The sequence below is a fragment of the Centruroides sculpturatus genome, unplaced genomic scaffold (assembly GCF_000671375.1).
Source record: "Centruroides sculpturatus isolate CEXI.00-Female unplaced genomic scaffold, Cexi_2.0 scaffold2126, whole genome shotgun sequence".
Lineage (NCBI taxonomy): Eukaryota > Metazoa > Arthropoda > Arachnida > Scorpiones > Buthidae > Centruroides > Centruroides sculpturatus.
Genome location: NW_019386310.1, coordinates 38486 through 59982, shown reverse-complemented (window position 1 = coordinate 59982; position 21497 = coordinate 38486). Strand labels below are relative to the sequence as shown.

At 31.1% G+C, this 21497-nt stretch overlaps 1 protein-coding gene across 1 annotated transcript in view; it reads right to left on the bottom strand.

Moving 5' to 3' along the window:
• Nucleotides 1–1724: 1724 nt before the first annotated feature.
• LOC111614499 (ER degradation-enhancing alpha-mannosidase-like protein 3) overlaps nt 1725–21497 on the bottom strand; it is a 41181-nt gene continuing 21408 nt past the window's right edge. The window contains exons 2-5 of the mRNA XM_023355874.1: nt 19834–19879; nt 11941–12041; nt 1937–1976; nt 1725–1854 (exon numbers count right to left, since the gene is read on the bottom strand). Coding sequence (XP_023211642.1) covers nt 1738–1854; nt 1937–1976; nt 11941–12041; nt 19834–19879 — 304 coding nt within the window. The 3' untranslated portion in view covers nt 1725–1737. The remainder of the gene's footprint in view (nt 1855–1936; nt 1977–11940; nt 12042–19833; nt 19880–21497) is intronic.

Below are 21497 nucleotides of genomic sequence, written 5' to 3'. Positions count from 1 at the left end.
AATTTTTTGTTTATAGCATAGTTTATACATATTATTCCCAAAAAATTATACGTGTTTTGGAAATGTTGAATCAAATTAGTCTAGAATCGATTAATTCAGTGGTTCCCAATTAGTTTTTCCTGCATACCACTTTAAGAAGAGCTCAAACTCGCATACCCCTTATAGCAGAAATTCATATTAAGCCATACTAATATTATAAATTTGAAGGTAATTATGTCTGTCTGTCACCTTTTCATGTCTAAACCACTGAACAGGTTTTAATAAAATTTGGCACAGAGATAGCTTACATGTTGGAGATGAACATGGGCTACATTTTACTGCGAGAAAATATCTTACTCCCACAAGAAAATTCCATATAATGCGGTGCGAAGCTGTAGGTAGACAGCTAGTGATAAATAGAATAATTTTTTTTTTTACATTTATTACCTTTAAAATACAATTTTAATAATAACGAAAATAACATAAGGTTATTTAATTTTGATGTTACAAATGTGCACGATTTTCTTTGCACAACTTTGCAAAATCTGGTTGCTTTTTGATCAGCTTTAGTCTCGAGTCATCTTCGAGTTGAAGTCGGTTACGATGTTTAGTTTTCATGTTTGTCATGGCCGAAAATCCGCTCTCGCAGAGGTACGTTGTGCAAAATAGCGGTAAATATTTTATTGCCACTTCACTGACATGATAATAATGATAATTGTACAATTAACACAATTTGTGTTAATTGTACAATTTTTGTTTCTTGCGTAAGAATTTCATTTAGGTATTGTCACAAATGCATTTTTTTAATGAAATTTTGAGATTATTTTTAGTTATAAATAAACGAATTTGTGCATTCAACATCATTTTGTAAATTGCTGAATTTTTCATGGTCCATCCATTATTTTTTTTATTGCTTCATCTCATGCATTTCAATTTTAAATCGACCGATTTTAGATTGCCGCGCGTACCCCTTTACGCAATTTCGCGTACCACTAATTGGGAACCACTGTTCTATGTTATTAAGTCAATAAAATAATAAAGTAGGAGCACTTTGTAATGTTCATAAGTAGTGATGATTTAAGAAAAACAATATTGGTCAAGCATAATCAACTAAAAAAGTGTCAGAGAGAAATCTAAAAAAATTATTCAATTTTTCAACAATTTAATCTTTAAAATTTTTTAAAATTGTATTAAGTCATCATTTCCATATACAAATTCCATTATGGTAAGCAGAACTGGAAAGATATAATAATACATTTTCTTTTACTTGCATTTATCAGACAGATCATCTTGAAAAAAATCTTTGTGAAAACTGGAAATCTTAATTTAAAAAAAATAAAATATTTTACATCTTTTCAAATTTCTAAAATTTTGAACCATTTACTTTAAACTAATTTTTGTTTTATAAATCAACACCAAAAAAATTCAGAATGAAAATCTGAAGTGCTTCAAAATCAAAAATGTTAGCCATCAATATTGCTTAAGTATTAGTTTTTGAAATATCATATAAACATTAATTCTTCAAGTAAATATTTTTAATCACACAACAAATTTAAAAATCATTGCATTTAATCAAATAAGCAGCAGCTAAAGGAAGCAGTTTTACATATACTGTATAAATAAAATCAAGTATAAAAATTTAAGATTAACAAATTATCTATCTTAAAATCGTCTGGTGTAGTAATTATTTTTACAAAATAATTCATTGTTACTGCAAATCAAAGCATTTAAGAAAAAATCAATTTACTTTATAAGAACTCACCCAAGCATTCTTATATTTGTTTCAAATACAGAAACTACTACATCATTGTCAAATGTTATATCCTTTATAATAAGTCTGACAGCATGTTCAAATTCATCCAAATCTCCTAATAACTATAAAAATTTATCAGTTGTATTGGTAATGGAAATTTTTATTTAAATAAATTCTATTTAAAAAGTTTAAAACATATCTTACCACTAAAGTATCTAGAGTATCCACAAGAGTCAAGGAAAAGCTGAAAATATTTAATCAATCAAATATATTCAAAATATTAGATTATACATCTTATGTAAAATATATTATATATAATTTCATTTGTTTTAAAATTCTGATGGTTTTTTTTTAATTGCCTTGCTGTCTCTCAAAACTTAAATATAAAATAAGAGCAAGATTTATAAATAATGGTTAAAATCATTATTTATAAAACTTGCTCTTATTTTATAAACATACTATACAACCTTATCTTCTGGATAAGGATGTATACATGTATACTATAGTAAGTTTAATTCTGTAGTTAGAATGTACAATATTAGTGATTGCATTACTGGTAAACCAGTTATATTTAATATTTGGCTTCAAAAACTTGCATATGTGAAAATAACAATGAAACTATAAATGTTACTATACAGTTGACATCCATATAACACTGTTGATTATTGTGTTTTATATGAATTCCATGTTGTACGAGTCACTTAGATTTTACAAATACGTGAGCCGTTCAGAGCCCAGCACATGTATTTGTAAAATCTAAGTGACTCGTACAACATGGAATTCATATAAAAGGAATTATCAACAGTGTTTGTTATAGAGGAGGTCGACTGTATATGAAACTATGTTTATAGCTTTATTAAAGATAGAAGAGTCAAATGTTTTTATTTAAATCATATAAGTAGTTTGTATTCTTTATCTTGTAAATTACTTTATAGTTCTTTATAATTTTTAAAATATCATTTTACAATATCTAGCTGGACATTCTGGCTTCTTAACAATGAAACAAACTAAGCAGAATAACAATTTTAGTTCGCAAAATGGAATACATATATTTAAATGCGAGTGCTTGCACCAACCACTTTTACTCACAGCAGCAAAAAACTCCATCAATGACATGCGTAACTTTCATGGCAAAAACATTTAAAATTGCATATGGCACCATCTGTTACAAGATTTTATTAAAAACATTTATGTTATTAATTATTATAAAATAACAAAAAAGCTTAATTTTGAGGATACAGATGAGTTTTATAAAAAATTGTTAATGCTAATAACAAATAAAAATCTTCATTAAGTCTTACACCACTCAAGATATGACACATGATCCCCATCTATCTCTCTACTCCTTGACCTTTAACCACCAAAATTTAATAGCATCAATCCCCCTAATACACAAACCTCCTTGCAAAATTTCAGAAACATTTAACAAAAGGAGTTATTAAACTTCAAAATGGTTAAGTAAGCTTCACAAAATCGTGTTGAGATGTGTTTAGTTGCATCAAGCCAGGAGTATCTTGTGGATTCATTCACTTCATTGTCTTCTGCTTCTGCAAGTCTTTATGAATTAATAATAATTTTAAATGATTTTTAGCAGCAGTCAAAACTTTCACAACAGCTTCTCTTTTGTCTATATGTAGCCACTCATCAATTTCATTTTCTAAAAACATGCTATTGAATTGTTCTCAGATGCAGCTTGAAAAATTATTTGCATGTTGCTGGTAGCACTTTTTTCATCACAGCAGATTTATCATCATAGGAGAGATTGTCATGATGCATAACAGCAGGTCTAAGTTAAGTTTCTATTATAACTTTTTCAGAGTAGACTCTCAAACACTGTTCATGACAGCAGCATACACTGCACCTTTAATGCTGTATACTGATAGTAATTCAACCAGCTGTTAAATAAAATTCTGGCTCACCTCCTAATCCTTTGGTTGGATCAATAATGTAACTTTTGCTGAGATATATTTTAAAAATAAGCTTACAAGCATGCCAGATTATAATATTAAAGAATTCTAGATTATGAATTTCTACCATATTTATGTAATTTTGAATTTATTAATCAATACATAATCAGGGTTCATGCTGTATAGTGCCAAAATCAGCAAGCAATATTTTTATTAAAGTGTCAATAAAAATATAATACTGGCAATAAATCCCTAGTCCACTTATTTTAACATTCAGCACGAAACTGAATCACAAAGCACACTTCAGAAAAAACAACAGAAAGTCAAGCTTCCACCTATCATGCACCTAGCAATTTCATGACATCAGATGACAAATTCAGGCAGAAAAATAGGAAGTGACATTGAGAACCAAAGGCAGTTTTGTGCAAAGGCACCCAGTGTTTTTGGATTGGGAATTTTTTATTGACTGACAGAAAATTTGGGGAATTGTTTAAACTTTCACTTTGATCTTTTTCAGTAGACTAAAGCAAAAATTTTGACATGACAGAACATGTGAAATACTGTTTAAATATTGTTATCAAATGTGTTATTTGAAATTATTCTTTAAAAAATTATTCAAAATGATTCCTATTGCTAAAAAAGGAGAGAACCAGACATTCAGGTTACAAATTCAAACAAAACTTGGTGAACGTGTAGTCTTGAACACAAACAAGTCCTTGTCCAAATAATACGACTCAAGCATTTCCAAAAACTGGGCCTCCGAAAATTGAGTGTTTAACTTAGTCTTTGAAGCTCAGGAGCCAGAGGAAATCATGTCCAATATTATCAAAGGCTTTGTGGAGGTTTCTATTTGTAGAAAGCCACATGTGTTGTAGCATTGGTTGGCTAGCTCATAGATGATTTGCAAGAGGAAAATATTAGAATGTATGGACTGGCTGCAAGTTTGGTATTCATCAATGATTAGAAGGATGCAGGTCTGCAATCTAGCAGCAGAGACTTTAGTGAGGATCTTGTAAATGATTTTAAGTAGTGAGACGTGTCTCCAGTTTGTAATTTCACTTGTTCTTCCTTATTATTGGTTTTAGGAATGAGGGTAATTATTCCATGATTAAAGTAAGTTTGTTGGTTTTCAGAGCATTGTTGTATATTGTTGTCCTATCAGAGAGAAAAATTGTTTATAAAATTCTATAGGTAGCCCATCTGGGTCCTGGTGATTTCTTATTTGGCATGCTCTTCAGTGCTGCTATGCATTCTGGATATGTGATGTTTCTGTTTAACTCAGTAACCTGTATGTCAAATAGTTTTGGCATTAGGGATTGAAATACCTGTGAATTAGAGGAAGGGTGAGTAATCCTACAGTTTTAGTGCAAACCCTGCAGGATGTATGCGATTTAAAAGTTAAAGATCCAGATAATTTATGTTATGTTACACAAACCACATTAAGCATTGATGAGACGCTTTTCTTTGTCAAAGTTTTATCTTTCAAATGTTTTTGAATAATATAGGCAAACAAATTTTTATTTTTTCCTCGTCTGATATAATTTCATTATTCTCATTTATTATTGCATTGATCATTTTAGAGTGAATGTGCTTCTGTTCCATTTGGTAAAATTCCTGGATGGATGAGCTTCCTGCTCACATAGTTCCTTACAAGATCAGATAAACACTCCATATAGGCATCTCTCATGTTAAATTTTGGCTTTTGCATTTGCTATGACTGTCTGATGTTTATCTGGATCTACAGTTTTATCATTATATACTTGTTTTAACTCATATCCTGTCATTGTAATGTTTACAAAGTTGTTTTTTCCTTTTCTATACTTATATTAATTGCAATGCTTTTAACTTTTCATAGATTACCACCAAGCGCAGTCCTTTTCTTCTTTGACGTTAAAAATTGCTTATTTGAGCCTGTGGAGTTTTACGGGGCTCTTAAAATCCAAAAAAAAATTAATGCCCATTGTAAAATTGTAAATATCTTAGTTAGAAAAAAATGGAGAGATAGAAAATAGATCAGAGGTCATCGGTTGTAGTAACAAGTCAGTGGGAAAGTTGACACACAGGTGTCAAGAATGCACCGTCATCATCAACAAAAGTCGATCACATGTTAGATTTCCCACGACAATGGTATAAAAGGTGCAAGCCACTGGACGCTCAGGAGTTCACACATGGAAGTTATACTTGGTCATAGTGATTCCTTGTCTCCTGTAACGGTAGAAAACATCGACAACACCCAACGCTTCCATAAAGAACTTTTATCACAGCATATAGAACTCCTCCAACTTTAGAGGTAATTTTTCAGCTAACTGCGAACTCTCTCTCGTAACGGAAGTAGGCATAGCCTTCACAGAATAGACAAGCAAGTGTCAAAATCATAGATTTTGGTATATTATGTTAATTGCATTTAACCCTATATAACCTAGAGATACACATTTAACCCTGTGTAGCCTCCTGTATTTTAGTGTTAGCTGTATAATAAATGCTTTGTTATTTTGTTAAACCTGTTTCCTGTATCTGAAAGGATGCCTGCCGACTTCCTCACCTCCCTCGCCACTCGATAAAAAGCCATCCGGAACAACAACGTGAGCGGTCCTTCCAGACTGCTGCTGAATAAGTGGTCAAGAGGGATTAACCCTTTGCCCACGGTTTCTCACACTTAGGGTTGTGTCGGCAACATCTTTCAGTAAGCTAGCTTTTATTTTCCAGAATGTAGTTAAGTTGTTTGCATTTGCTTCTCTGTTTAGCAAGGACAAGTATTAGAATAACATCACTATGGTTTGTTAAATGATCAGAATGATTTCTCATTGTGATGCAACATGTTGGAGATGACTGGAAACGTAGAATCTATCCAACCTGGAATAGGAATTATTTTGGTGATAGGTAACTTCACGTTTATGGGAGTTCATTTTACACCTGATGTCTAAGGTAAAACTGGTCTTTCAGGTTCTGGAAAATTTAACTTTTCCTTTTGTTTCTGGTTTTCCTAGTCTATCTATAGCTTTCTCAACAAAGCTGAAGTCACTACCTCAAAGAATATCATGAGTTGACCCTAAATAAAAATCAAGGTTGTTGATAAAATTGTATCTTGCCTTAGGGCAGTAGACAGAAATAATTCTCTGTATCCCAAGTGAAACTTCCTATCTAGTGATGTAACGAATATTCAGTTACTATTCGTTATTCGGCCTATTTTTCACTATTAGTTGGGTTAGTGTTGTTTGTTTATATTTATTTATAACTTGTAACATGCACAAAATAAAAATGAAAATAATATTAGTCACATGTATTCACAATTTATAATTACAAAGATCAGCACACGTACATGTCTATTCATTCGAGAATCATCGCACATCTGAGGGTCTGACCCTGCCTATCCTTTTTAAGCGCTCATCTTTGCTCTTTCCTTTCTCTTTCCTCTATCTCTCTAGTCCACGTATGCCTATGCATACATCATAATACGCGTTCACAATACTTTTAATTTGTCACTTTTCCGTCATAGATTTCCCATTTTACAATTACATGACTCATAGCATGGTGATAATGGAGAAAAGAGACAAATAGGACATTGATATAAGTCACAGTTATGATTTCATAAATTCAAGACAGCTTGGTAGCCCGAACGGTCCCAGGCTTTCGCCCGTGAACGCTAAGTGACTTTCATTACAAGCATTTACCTTTCCGAAGTCTATGACAACAATTGTTTGGCATTGACAGGCGTGAATTTCGTGCCAATAAGCTGCTTCGACTTGTTAGATTACGTTATCAACTCAATTTCATATTTATTTTCACATTTTCTCTTTGCAGTCCNTCATTTTGGTATTTAGATTTAATGTTATCGCGTTAGTGTTGTTTGTTTATATTTATTTATAACTTGTAACATGCACAAAATAAAAATGAAAATAATATTAGTCACATGTATTCACAATTTATAATTACAAAGATCAGCACACGTACACACCTATTCGTTCGAGAATCATCGCACATCTGAGGATCTGACCCTGCCTATCCTTCTTTTTAAGCACTCGTTGTTGCTCTTCTCTTTCCTCTATGGCACTAGTCCACGTATGCCTACGCATACATCATAATATGCGCTCACAATACTTTCAATTTGTCACTTTTCCGTCATAGATTTCCCATTTTACAATTACATGACTCATAGCATGGTGATAACGGAGAAAAGAGACAAATAGGACATTGATATAAGTCACAGTTATGATTTCACAGATTTGAGACAGTTTGGTAGCCTGAATGGTCCCAGACTTTCACCCATGCACGCTAAGTGACTTACATTACAAGCATTTAGCTTTCCGAAGTCTATGACAACAATTGTTTGGCAGTGACGGCTGCAAATTTCACGCCAATAAGCTGCTTCGACTTGTTTGATTATGTTATCAACTCAATTTTATATTTATTTTCACTTTGCACTCCTTCTCTGTTCTTTTTCTGTTATTTACATGTGTACGTCATTTCATTGTTATCCACATCTGATATCATCACTTATCACATACTGCCATGACGCTCTTGTCTTCTTGTCTGTCTGCTACAACTGTCAAGAATTAGTGTGATTGGCGAAGCGTAGTGACAGTGGGCAATTACAGAGCAGGGTCCTTGCCATAATGCGGTTTGTGTGCCAATTTTTGTACATGCATTAATCAAGCCGAATAGTTTGGACGAATATACTATTCGTTGCAACACTACTTATAAGCTAAACACTCAATTTTCAGAGGCACAGTTTTTGGAAATGCTTGAGAAGTGGGTCCTATTATTTGGACATGGACTTGTTTGTGTTTAAGGCTATGTGCTTATCAAGTTTCATTGGAATAGGAGACCCGAATATCAGCCCTCTCCTTATAACTAATACCTTACTTTTGCTTTCCAGATGACAAACTGTTTGTCTACCAGCACCTGCAATAATTAGTAAGTAAAACTGGTGGTGAAAAAAAATTTTAAATATTTTTTTCATCACTTCAAATTATTATTACATACTGACGAAATATTTTTAAAATTTTCCAAAGCAACCCCTGCATAATTCAATGATATATAATTATAATTAAGTGATCAATAATATATAATTTGGAGAGATATACTATATAATCAAAACATTAACCAATGTTTGAAAAAAAACCTATTTTTAAATATAAGCATCTTTACTCTATAAAGAATTTATAACTATGTTGTCTGAGGATTTTATAGCATAAAAAATTATTTTTCTAGAAGTATAAAAGTGGTATTTTTTTTTAATGATTTTAATCTCATAACAGATTTGGATTGCCTCTAAAGTTTCCAAATTTTTGCAAAAGATACAAAACTGCATATTTACTATTTTTCCATAAGTTTCCAATTTCCTTGGGATAAAATCTACAGAAAAACACTTGCAGAAAATGGAAATCAATATACCAATAATTCTACACCTTGTATAGTTTTCCAGCAATATTTTAATTAAAATAAATGTTTTCAACCCCATTTAGAGATCTGCTTCAGATCAAAAACATATAAACAGCAGTGGCATGCCATGACATTTGATCATAGGGAAGCTGTGTTTCTGTAAGAAGTCGACATCCAGGGGCAATCAGTCAACTGTACATCAGTGACAGTCTAGAGTCCATTCATATTGTTTATTCGATAAGCCAGTAAAAACCATAGACTTCTCTAAATGCATTTTTAATATCACAATTACATTCACAATCGCTAGCCACGATATAAGGGCTACAATTAAAAATAAAATTATAAAAACTTACTCAGTGAAATAAAATGTGTGGTGGATGTACCGATACATACCTGGTACAAAATATTCTTTAATTGTATGGATGTACTTTTAAAGAAAATTATAAATAAATATAGCTTTGTAAAGAAACACACATAAAAATATAAAATATTCTTTACTTTTAAAATCTTAAAACAATGCACTTAGTCAAATAGCTCCCTACGAGTGGCTAATGGATGGAATTGAAGATGGTTGCAGGGCGTGCATACACGCCGACTGCCAAATCCCCAGGGTGACGATACCGGTCAATGTCAAATACCTCTTTCGTCGCATCACTAGTATATCTCAAAGGACGCGACAGGGCTGTTGTAGATTTTAAACGTTTCTCACCATAGCTGTAAAAATCTAAATATGTTAAACTTAATAGATTGTCTGTCATTTGTTTTCTAACTGATTCGTTTTAGGACCAGGTGTTGTCCACGGAAATTTCCAAAATTTACAACTTTTCGGCCACTCTCGTTGAACTGGAAAATTTCTGTCTTTATTATGTCTAATATTTTGAAGAGATCAGTCTCCACTGTACTTAGCTAGAGATGGTTCAGTTAAGCTTTTGTTTAAGTAAAATTTCGGCTCTTTCATCAGGGTTTTATTTATGTCCCCAATTCCCTAATCGCTTAATTATTTAACTACTTCTTAAGTAGTTAAATAAGTCAAAACCAGTTACTTTGTACTCGAATATTTGTAGTCTCGGGAAAAATTGGAAAGAAATTTTTATAACAAACGGATATATAAATCATAAATTTAAGAAAAATAAATTCTAGAGCTTTTTCTGAACCTCATGCATCTCTCTCATTTATTAAATTTAGTTGTAAATGATGCTGTCAAAGTAACAGTTAATTTTTTAACATTATATAAGAATTTTACACGTTTTTTTCTACATCCCCTTAAAGATGGGATATACGAAATCGTAATATCATTGGTTTAACATTGAAATCCATGAGTAATATAAAATCAGAGAGTGGAATAAAAATATCAAATATTTTAATGGATTTTTTTTTAACTCCTGTCAACTATACAGAACTATCATAAAAACATACCAGTAAACTCTTATCTGTTGGGTTAAGTTATAAATCTACTTGTGATTCACATAATGGAGTGAAGGCAGCCAAATATCTAGCAGGCAGGAGACTAACAGCCCAGAACCGGTCCTGGATAGAACTGGATGTGTTACACATGTAGCATCCACCCAAGGTCCTAGGCTTCCACCGGCTAAACCAGGTGAGGCTGGTGCTCTGTAAAGCGCATGCACGAATCTAGTTTTTTGGAAGCTGACAATACAGCACTTCGACTCCTCCACTAATATTCGAATATACAATAGCAATCTTATCTTTTTTTTCACACGTAGTATAGAAATTTGTAATAAGATACATAATGCGGTTATAATAAAATATTGTGCGATTATTTTCATATAATTAAAATTAATATGTATTTATTTTTTAGAAAATACAAGGGAAGCAGCACATCCACCGCTTCCAATGATGGCATGCCACTGATAAACAGTGAGTTCTAACAGCTTAAAATTTAGAGCATTCCAGAAATTTAAAATAAGCTGTTAGAACTCATGTTAAAATTGTTTCTATTAAATAAGCTGTTAAAATTGTTTTTGACCTGAGGAAGACCTCTGAATGAGGTCAAAAATGTTTGTTTTAATTAAAATATTGTTGGAAAAGTATATAAGGTGTAGAGTTATTGATAGAATCTACTTTGACTATCAAGATACAAGGGATCTGATCTAGCCTGTTCAGGGAATGAGTTCTAACTTACAATTATCCAACAGCAACCAAAGAACCCAGTGGGACACATTGTAATCCAAACTCATTATTACCTCCTTTCCATTCTTATGTTGAATTTTAAAGTGTTGCAATTGTTATATTCTAAAGTTGTGATCATTTTCTCTTATAAGAGAATTAAGTCTTTCTTTCTTAATTTCATTAGAAACAATCCTTTCTTGACTATTTTGAGACTGATCTGTATGTCTGTTTTGCCATCCTTGAAATATTTGCCCCATTATCTAATTGTATGGCACTGCAAACATTCATGCAAACTTCTACACACAGTGAAACCTGCTAACATGACCACTGAAGGGACTCAAAGTAATCATTTTATGCTGATGGTCACATTAGCAGGTTTCACTGTATGCATATTTTGGTCTTCAGTGAATATCAAGTTCAGAAAATTCTCTCTTTAATGCAAATTTCATTCACTGCATGTTATCAAAACATGACATTGTTGCAACATGAGTGATGGAAGGAGTATCATTTTGTTGTTCTTTCTAGCATATTTTACATGCGTCATTACAAACAAATGCATGACAATGGACATTGCATTATATTTCAGATGGGGTAACTTTTGACATCATACTTCTTATTTACTAAACTTTTATTTAAAACTAATAAAATTTAGAAGATATTGTAGAATAATAATTGAGAAACACTGATTCCATAAATCCAATAATTGAATTCATAGAAAACATAAATTTCAGGTTTATAATTATAAAATTTAAATATAGTACCACTTGTAAAACAAAAAAATAGACTTACTTTCCCAGAGCATCATCAATATCTCCACGACTAGGCTCTGTATCTCTGAACCTACCCTTGCAACTTAAAGGCATCAATTCATCAGCTGGATAGGCATTTTTCTAAAAATAATACTTTAATGATTGAAAAGTGTAAACATATATATATATGTCAATACAATTAGAATAAATACCATATTTGCAATTGTAGTTTGTTGTTCAGCTAAAAAAAGCTTAAAATAGTCTAAAATGTTATCTTATTAAGATTTTTAGTACAGATATCCCTCATACAACACAGCACTTCTACAACACAGTTCAAAAATTGGGGATATCACCATACAACATGGTTTCTGGTTTTGCTCTAACATAGTTCGAGAATTTGGAAAATCCTCTGTACAAAATTTCACATTTTTAAGAACAAATTCTGTTATTTCATTTTTATTTTTTTCAAGTAAGCATGCACATTGTCTCAAATTTGCCCACAGATTTTAGAATATTGAATTTTCCATTTGTTTTGTGTCAGATTAACTTTAATGAAAACTGATAGTACAATTTTTTTTCTATACATCAACCAAAGCCGAATATTATCGGTCTAGAAACTGCTATAATACTAATAATTTAATAGACAATTTGGCATTGAGTTAGGCATTAGGTGCCATTTCTTCATACATTTAATAATTATAATTTAATTAAATTAAAATAATAATTTTAGAATTAATGGAAAAAAAGAATCGACCTGAAGTGGGACTCTAACCTGCAACTCCTGCTTACCGTGCAGATGCGTTGCCAATAACACAACCCGGACCATCGATCCGATCTCCTCTTCCAGTATATATATAAGCTAACAATATAACCATTGACGGTTATTACAATGCCAGCTGGGGACGCATTCAGTGCCCACAACATGCAAACAACTTCCAAGACACTCAACCGGATATCACAAACCCCGACAACGCATTTATAAATAATCAAACATCCATTGGCAATGCATCTGCACGGTAAGCAGGAGTTGTGGGTTCGACTCCTGCTTCAGGCAGATTCTTTTCTTCCAATAATTCTAAAATTATTATTTAAATTTAATTAAATTATAAATATCAAATGTATCAAGAGATGGCGCCTAACACCTAACTCTAATGCCAAATTGTCTATTAAATTATTAGTATTATAGCCGTTTCTAGCCCAATAATATTCGGCTTTGGTTGACGTATGGGTTTAAACGTATCGAGTGTAGTATGGATGTTTGATTACAATTTTTTCGTCCTTGTCCTAGCTTTCCTATCAACCAGGTGTCATTGTCATTGCTTTCAGACTTTAGCCTTAAACACTGACACTGTGTATTGTTTTTTTAGATTAATCTTCATATTCAGTAAAGTTTATTTAAACATGTTTAGGTAAGTGTTATTAAACTTTTTTAATTGTAGGTAAGTAATCAATCATAAAAATGACAAACAAAATACAGTGGTATCTCAGCACTTAAACTGTTTCCAACTTGAACAATTTAGTATTCAAAATTGTCAAAGTTGGGAAAATTCTGGGGAAAAAAAAATCACTCAAAACTCAAATCTGATGGTATAGATGCTTCCACCATTTGTAACCCAGATACAGAAACATATCAAAAATTCTATATCCTTGAAAAAGGTTTCCTTTCTGTCTTTTCTGAGTAATAGAGATCTTGATTAGTGTTGTAACGAATAGTATATTCGGCCTCAGGCCAAATACCGAATATTCAGCCAAGAGGTGGCCGAATAGCCAAATATTCGGCCAAACTATTCGGCTTGATTAACGCACGTACGAAAATTGGCGCGCAAACCGCATTATGGCAAGGATCCTGCTCTTTATTGGCCCGCTGTCACTACGCTTCGCCGATTGCGTTAATTCTTGGCAGTTGTAGCGGACAGACAAGACTGTCATGGAAGTATGTAATAAATCATGATATCAAATGTATATAACAATGAAATGACCTACACGTGTAAATAACGAAAAAAGAACAGAGAAGGACCGCAAAGTGAAAATGTGAAAATAAATATGAAATTGAGCACGAAATTCGCGGCCGTCAATGCCAAACAATTGTTGTCATAGACTTCCGAAAGCTAAATGCTTGTAATGAAAGTCACTTAAGTGTGCACGGGCGAAAGCCTGGGGCCGTTCGGGGTATCAAGCTGTCTCGAATCTGTGAAATCATAACTGTGACTTATATCGACGTGCTATCTGTCTCTTTTCTCCGTTATCACCAGGCTGTCACATAATTGTAAAATGGGAGGAACTGTACGACGGAAAAGTGACGAATCGAAAGTATCGTGAGCGTGTATCATGATGTATGCACAAGCATACGTGGATTAGAACGATAGAGGAAAGAGAAAGGGAAGAGCAAAGACAAGTGCTTAAAAAGAAGGATAGGCAGGGACAGACCCTCAGCTGTGCGAGGATTCTCCAACGATAGACATGTACNTATTCTTTAGCTGAACAATTGTATTATATGAATTAGAGCTGTATATTAAAATATTAAATTTAAATTGCATTTGTGCTTTTTCAGTTTTTAGTTTCCACTCTTTTATTGCCATCTTGTTACTTTTTTCGTTTACTGTCTGTTGTTGGTTTTTAAATTCTTTAATGCCATTTTGTATTTTATTCAATTTATCTGTAATCGAACAAATCTGATTATTGGCCAAGTAATTATGTCGGCTATTTCTGACCATAGGTCTTTAGTTGAAATGTTAGTAGTAGTGGTTTGGGTAGCACTAATCACAAAATTAATTTCAGATGTCGATTAAATTATAACTACAAATAAATTTTTAAAATAGCATATAAAAATTTGTTGATTAGAATTTTTTCAGATCACAAAATTAATTTTTTGAGTGAATTACTATCGAATAAATTAAAATTGCAAATAAAAATTTGTTGAATGGAATTATTTCAGATCACAAAATTAATTTTTCGATCACAAATCTTAATTTTATTTTAATAATATCCAAATTCAGATTGTTGATCAGCTAGCACTACTTCATGTCATTTGGCATCATCATTTTTTATTTAGAATTTGCCTTATCTCATTTAAGAAACCAAAAAAATATCAAGATCTCTATTACTCAGAAAAAACAGCAAGGAAACCTTTTTCAAGGCTACAGAATTTTTGTTATGGTTCTGTATCTGGGTCACAGATGGAATTGAGTAGATTACTCAGTTCAATTATTGCTATACTAGAGTGTTCTCCATCATGCATGATGGGGAACTATGTAGTTAATGGTTTAATACAGTAGTTTGGTCCTTTGTCACAGTCAAGTCAGTTGAAGTTCTCTTTTAATGTTACTGTAACATGGAATAAAGAATGAAATGTATTTATCCCACTCCCTTCCCTAGTTAATATATTATGTTCCCATCAAATGCCACTCATTTTGCAGACTAACCCAATTGGGACATCATGGCAGACCATGATAGTACAGATGCTTCCATCATTTGTAACCCAGATACAGAAACATCAAAAAATTCTATATTCTTAAAAAAGGTTTCCTTTCTTTCTTTTCTGAGTAATAGAGATCTTGATATTCTTTTGATTTCTTAAATGATATAAGGCAAATTCTGAATAAAAAATGGTGATGCCAAATGACAAAGTAGCACCAACTGGTCAACAATCTGTCTGAATATTCATTTGAAGGTTGTACAGGTTGTATGTTGGAGGTTTGAATACATTCAAACTTGCAACATACAATTGTTATTCTTTAGAGCCAACATAGTACCAAGCCACAAAATACTGATACAGTGCCTCTGAAAAAACTTCAATAGAAAGTAAGTGCATCATAATTCTTCATAAATAATGCCAATACTCCATTTAAGAAACCTAAAACAATAATAAAGAACTGCAAACAACATTCAGTTACCAAATGCAATTTGATAATTTGATCAACCTTTCAAAATGTATTTTCTTAAAATAGTGGAAAAATGAAGCATTGCATTAACTTGCTCAAACCTCTTCAATTCTAAAACACAAGTGTGAACTGAATTTTAAGATATTTTTTTATAGAGGGAAAACTTAAATAATCAATTTTATTAACTTTTGTTAAATAAGCTGGGGAAACAATATAAATACCATGAAATGTGTAATATTCAGTTGCTCTATTTCCATGCTCTTTTGCTTATACAATAATTATTTGTTTTAATTCTACATCATAATAATGTCTTGAAGGTACAGTACTTTAAATATTAAAAGGAACTTTTGCTTTTTACCAGTAAACTCTCATGAATGCTTAATACACTCAAAACATTTATTATTGAAGCATACATGTATCATGTGGTCTACTTGCAGAAACTGCTGATTGCTGTTCTGGAGAGCAAATGTAAATACCATCAACTCTAAGATATGTGTCTATTTTGAACAGTAAATATGGGTAAAAAAGGTGCATCATACTTGTTAAAATTAAGGAAATACAATAATATTTTTTTATTCATTAAACATGGTTAATTCATTATGTAATTCCTTTACTTAAGTAAGCATTAGACTGTTTATAGGTATGTATTAAATTTTAACCAAATATAAATAAATATGCAAGTGTATGAATTGTTACGATGATATATTCATAAAAATTTTTTATGATAAAAATAAAAAAATAACGATGTTGTTGATATTTTTGATTAAGATCAACAAAAAGCATGACAATACTTTGTAAAAATAAAGTGCCTTGGTTTAATTAAAATTAATATTAACACATAATACAGTTTAAGCTCATCAATTTCAAAGCCTCTAATAAATCTAATAAATTCTGGACTATCCAGGGATAATCATTCAAGCTGAGCATAAATGATCGAACGTACATCACAGTGCTTGATTTCGTATCATTATACCCATCCATAAAAATCCAGCCATGCTTTTGCACTATTAGGGATCTTTTAGTAACTTCTCATGGCACACACCATAAACATGTTTTAGATCTTGTGCACATAATACAGTACTTTTAATTGCAATTGTTAGTTAATTATTGATTGCTTTAATAAATGTATTTCTCCTAGTAACAAAAACAGAATAGTGTACTTTTGCTAACTTTTGGAACCCAATCCTGTTTTGTTTTAGTCGTTTGTTTTGTATAGCATGGATTCACATAACATAGCATGTTTTTGAAATGTAACTACAGTACAATGTTATACAAGGGATACCTATAATATGATTTTTAAGCTTATAATCAATAAAGCAGAATAAATATATCACAATTAAAATCTCATAATTCTATTCCTAATACTTATAAGTTTTTTAAGCTTCAACTTTAGGGGTAAAAGAGTATGTTTAAAAGAATATGAAAAATCAAACATTTAAGTTCATTCATATTTCTAACTGTTCTAATTCACAAGCACATGATTTGTGATGTGTCACCTACCAGATGATTTTTGTTTGATAATTTTTGGTGGCACATGATAAATCACCTGCTTATGAATTCAGACAGACAGAGATTCAAACAAACATTAAAGAATTTGAAGAATTGTACACTTAACATATTTTTAATCCCTGGAGATATCTTGAAAAAACTCTAAAGTACTAGAAATGGAGTTATGAGATGTTAATTGTGATAAAAATGTTTCTAATAAAGCATACTAAAGGCAAATTTGAAAAGGCTTTATGATTATTTCTAATAGAAAGTATTCACATTATAATTGTGTGTGATCCTAATTTTATAAAATGTGTTGAATTCTACTATACATGTCTGATATAACCCAGTTAAATATTTAAAGATGACCTGATTTCTGTTGTTATTAATATTAATAGTAATATTTTTATATTATTATTATTATTAATGTTATTAATTTTATTTTAATAATATCCAAATTCAGATTGTTGATCAGCTAGCACTACTTCATGTCATTTGGCATCATCATTTTTTATTTAGAATTTGCCTTATCTCATTTAAGAAACCAAAAAAATATCAAGATCTCTATTACTCAGAAAAAACAGCAAGGAAACCTTTTTCAAGGCTACAGAATTTTTGTTATGGTTCTGTATCTGGGTCACAGATGGAATTGAGTAGATTACTCAGTTCAATTATTGCTATACTAGAGTGTTCTCCATCATGCATGATGGGGAACTATGTAGTTAATGGTTTAATACAGTAGTTTGGTCCTTTGTCACAGTCAAGTCAGTTGAAGTTCTCTTTTAATGTTACTGTAACATGGAATAAAGAATGAAATGTATTTATCCCACTCCCTTCCCTAGTTAATATATTATGTTCCCATCAAATGCCACTCATTTTGCAGACTAACCCAATTGGGACATCATGGCAGACCATGATAGTACAGATGCTTCCATCATTTGTAACCCAGATACAGAAACATCAAAAAATTCTATATTCTTAAAAAAGGTTTCCTTTCTTTCTTTTCTGAGTAATAGAGATCTTGATATTCTTTTGATTTCTTAAATGATATAAGGCAAATTCTGAATAAAAAATGGTGATGCCAAATGACAAAGTAGCACCAACTGGTCAACAATCTGTCTGAATATTCATTTGAAGGTTGTACAGGTTGTATGTTGGAGGTTTGAATACATTCAAACTTGCAACATACAATTGTTATTCTTTAGAGCCAACATAGTACCAAGCCACAAAATACTGATACAGTGCCTCTGAAAAAACTTCAATAGAAAGTAAGTGCATCATAATTCTTCATAAATAATGCCAATACTCCATTTAAGAAACCTAAAACAATAATAAAGAACTGCAAACAACATTCAGTTACCAAATGCAATTTGATAATTTGATCAACCTTTCAAAATGTATTTTCTTAAAATAGTGGAAAAATGAAGCATTGCATTAACTTGCTCAAACCTCTTCAATTCTAAAACACAAGTGTGAACTGAATTTTAAGATATTTTTTTATAGAGGGAAAACTTAAATAATCAATTTTATTAACTTTTGTTAAATAAGCTGGGGAAACAATATAAATACCATGAAATGTGTAATATTCAGTTGCTCTATTTCCATGCTCTTTTGCTTATACAATAATTATTTGTTTTAATTCTACATCATAATAATGTCTTGAAGGTACAGTACTTTAAATATTAAAAGGAACTTTTGCTTTTTACCAGTAAACTCTCATGAATGCTTAATACACTCAAAACATTTATTATTGAAGCATACATGTATCATGTGGTCTACTTGCAGAAACTGCTGATTGCTGTTCTGGAGAGCAAATGTAAATACCATCAACTCTAAGATATGTGTCTATTTTGAACAGTAAATATGGGTAAAAAAGGTGCATCATACTTGTTAAAATTAAGGAAATACAATAATATTTTTTTATTCATTAAACATGGTTAATTCATTATGTAATTCCTTTACTTAAGTAAGCATTAGACTGTTTATAGGTATGTATTAAATTTTAACCAAATATAAATAAATATGCAAGTGTATGAATTGTTACGATGATATAACTTTAACATAAAATAAATTATTTCATTAGTTTTCATATTATATTATTACTATTAAAAATTTAAATTTTTGTTCTATTAAAACATGTAACCAATTTGGCTCTAGAGGTAAGCATTAGGCGCCATCTCTTATTAACATTAAATTTAAATTAATTAATTTTATTTATAATTATTAATGTTAATATTAAAACATGCATTCTATTAGTTCTAAATCTGATGATGACCGTTTCAAATGGATGAAAACATTTGTTTTTCATTTAATTAAATCTAAATCATGCTGTTTGTCAGTAATTATGTATTTTAACCTCTCTAAATTAAAAAATTGATCAGGTTCTTAGTGTTAATATCAAATTGGGTCTTTCTAAATTTTGATTATTTTATTCTATTAATGAATTTTAAATTTACATTTTAGCATCTACAATGTATATCAATTTCATAGCAATAGTACTCTTATTTCAAAAACAAATATATTTGTTTATTATTTTAATATGAAAATATTGATATTCTACTTACCATATACGAATTGTATGCATGATAAAACATCTCTCGTGCTTGCTCTCTAGAATTACAAAATGATACATTAATTACCTACAACCTAAATTTTAATATTGTGTCATTGCAAATGAAATGGCCATTTTTTAAAATTTAAACTTTCCAGCTTTGTAGTTCAACTTTTTTCCATGCAAACAGTGCTGTGTGTTTGCAATTGGAAGAGCATGAATATATGTAAATTTAAAAATGTAATGTCATTTATATTGTGAGTTCTACATGTTTAAGAGTACTTTTCCTGATGGCATGAAAAAAGGAAATTGAATAATATTTTTTAGTATAAGGACATAATGTAGCCAAAGCAACCCGAAATACCAATAAAACTTTCGGTGAAGGTTCTGTGAGTGAGCAGGCCACCAGTGATTGATTCAAAAAATTTCATTCCAGGAATACAAATCTCAAAAATCAGAATTGAAGATCATCATTGAACTCTTCTGACTGTCCAAAAAGTTGCAGAAAGGTTGAACATACTGGACATTATTCAATCATTTCTCAATGTGTAAAACATGTTAGGGAAAGTCAAGAAGCTCAACAAATGGGTACCACACAAACTCAGTGAGAGATAAGGAGCATCATTTAGAGGTCCACAGTTCTTTAATTATTCATCATAAAAATGAAAGTATTCAAATGAAATTCTTTCCATCCATCTTATTCTCCAAACTTTTTGCTAACAGACTATTACTTTTTTTTATACATTTGGACAATTTTTTGGCAAGAAAAGTCTTCAAGGAAAAGAACACAACAAAAAATACCTTTAATGACTTTTTGGCTTCTTGTTGTTGTGATTTCCATCAAATTGGCATTAATGCATTTCTATTGCATTGGGAGAAGTGTATTAAAACCCCTTAACGTCCAGACCCGAGTTAACTCTGGCAGGTTACATAGCGTTACAGAAAATGCGGTTCTTTCGGCCCCCGAAAATTTTTTTTTTTTTTGATTTTTGGAATGTTTTTTAAGTCTCCAAATGTTTTCAAAAATTTTTACCCGCGCAAAAAAATTTTATTGCGATTTTAATCAACCTTTAATGACGCGCAATTAACGCTTAATTGTTTTTTAATGCGATTTTTTTATCAAATTTAATTAATTGTTCTAAAGTTGTAGTGCAAGAATTTGACTTCGGTAAAGTTATTTAAAGCTACTTTCTGATGTCAAAAATGACCTCCAATAGTTTTTTAATTTTTTTAATTAATATATTTTATTATATATAAGTTTAATTAAATCGGGGGAGTCGGAAATTGCAATTAAAATTTTAATTTTTTTAAAATATTTAAAAATATACCGCCAGCTAGTATTCACCCTACTTTAAACCCTTGTCCTTCCAAGATGTCTATGAGAATGTCCCGGGAAATCGACACCAGATGTTCTCAAGGTCATTAAGCTGTGTAAACAATGACTCATCAGTGTCAAATTTCATAGAAGGGCGAGACAAAGGAAGTTAAACTTTGAAGCTTTTTCTTCAAAATTAACGCATTTCTTTCGTTTTTTTTCAGTTTTAAGTATTTTTTATGTTTAATTACATTTATATCAAAAATTGCTAGGAACTAAAGCGATTAAGGTAGATCTAGTAGTCCTTAACATCCATAAACGTTATATGTCAGTGGAACAAATGGAGTGAGCTTTGAGCGTTC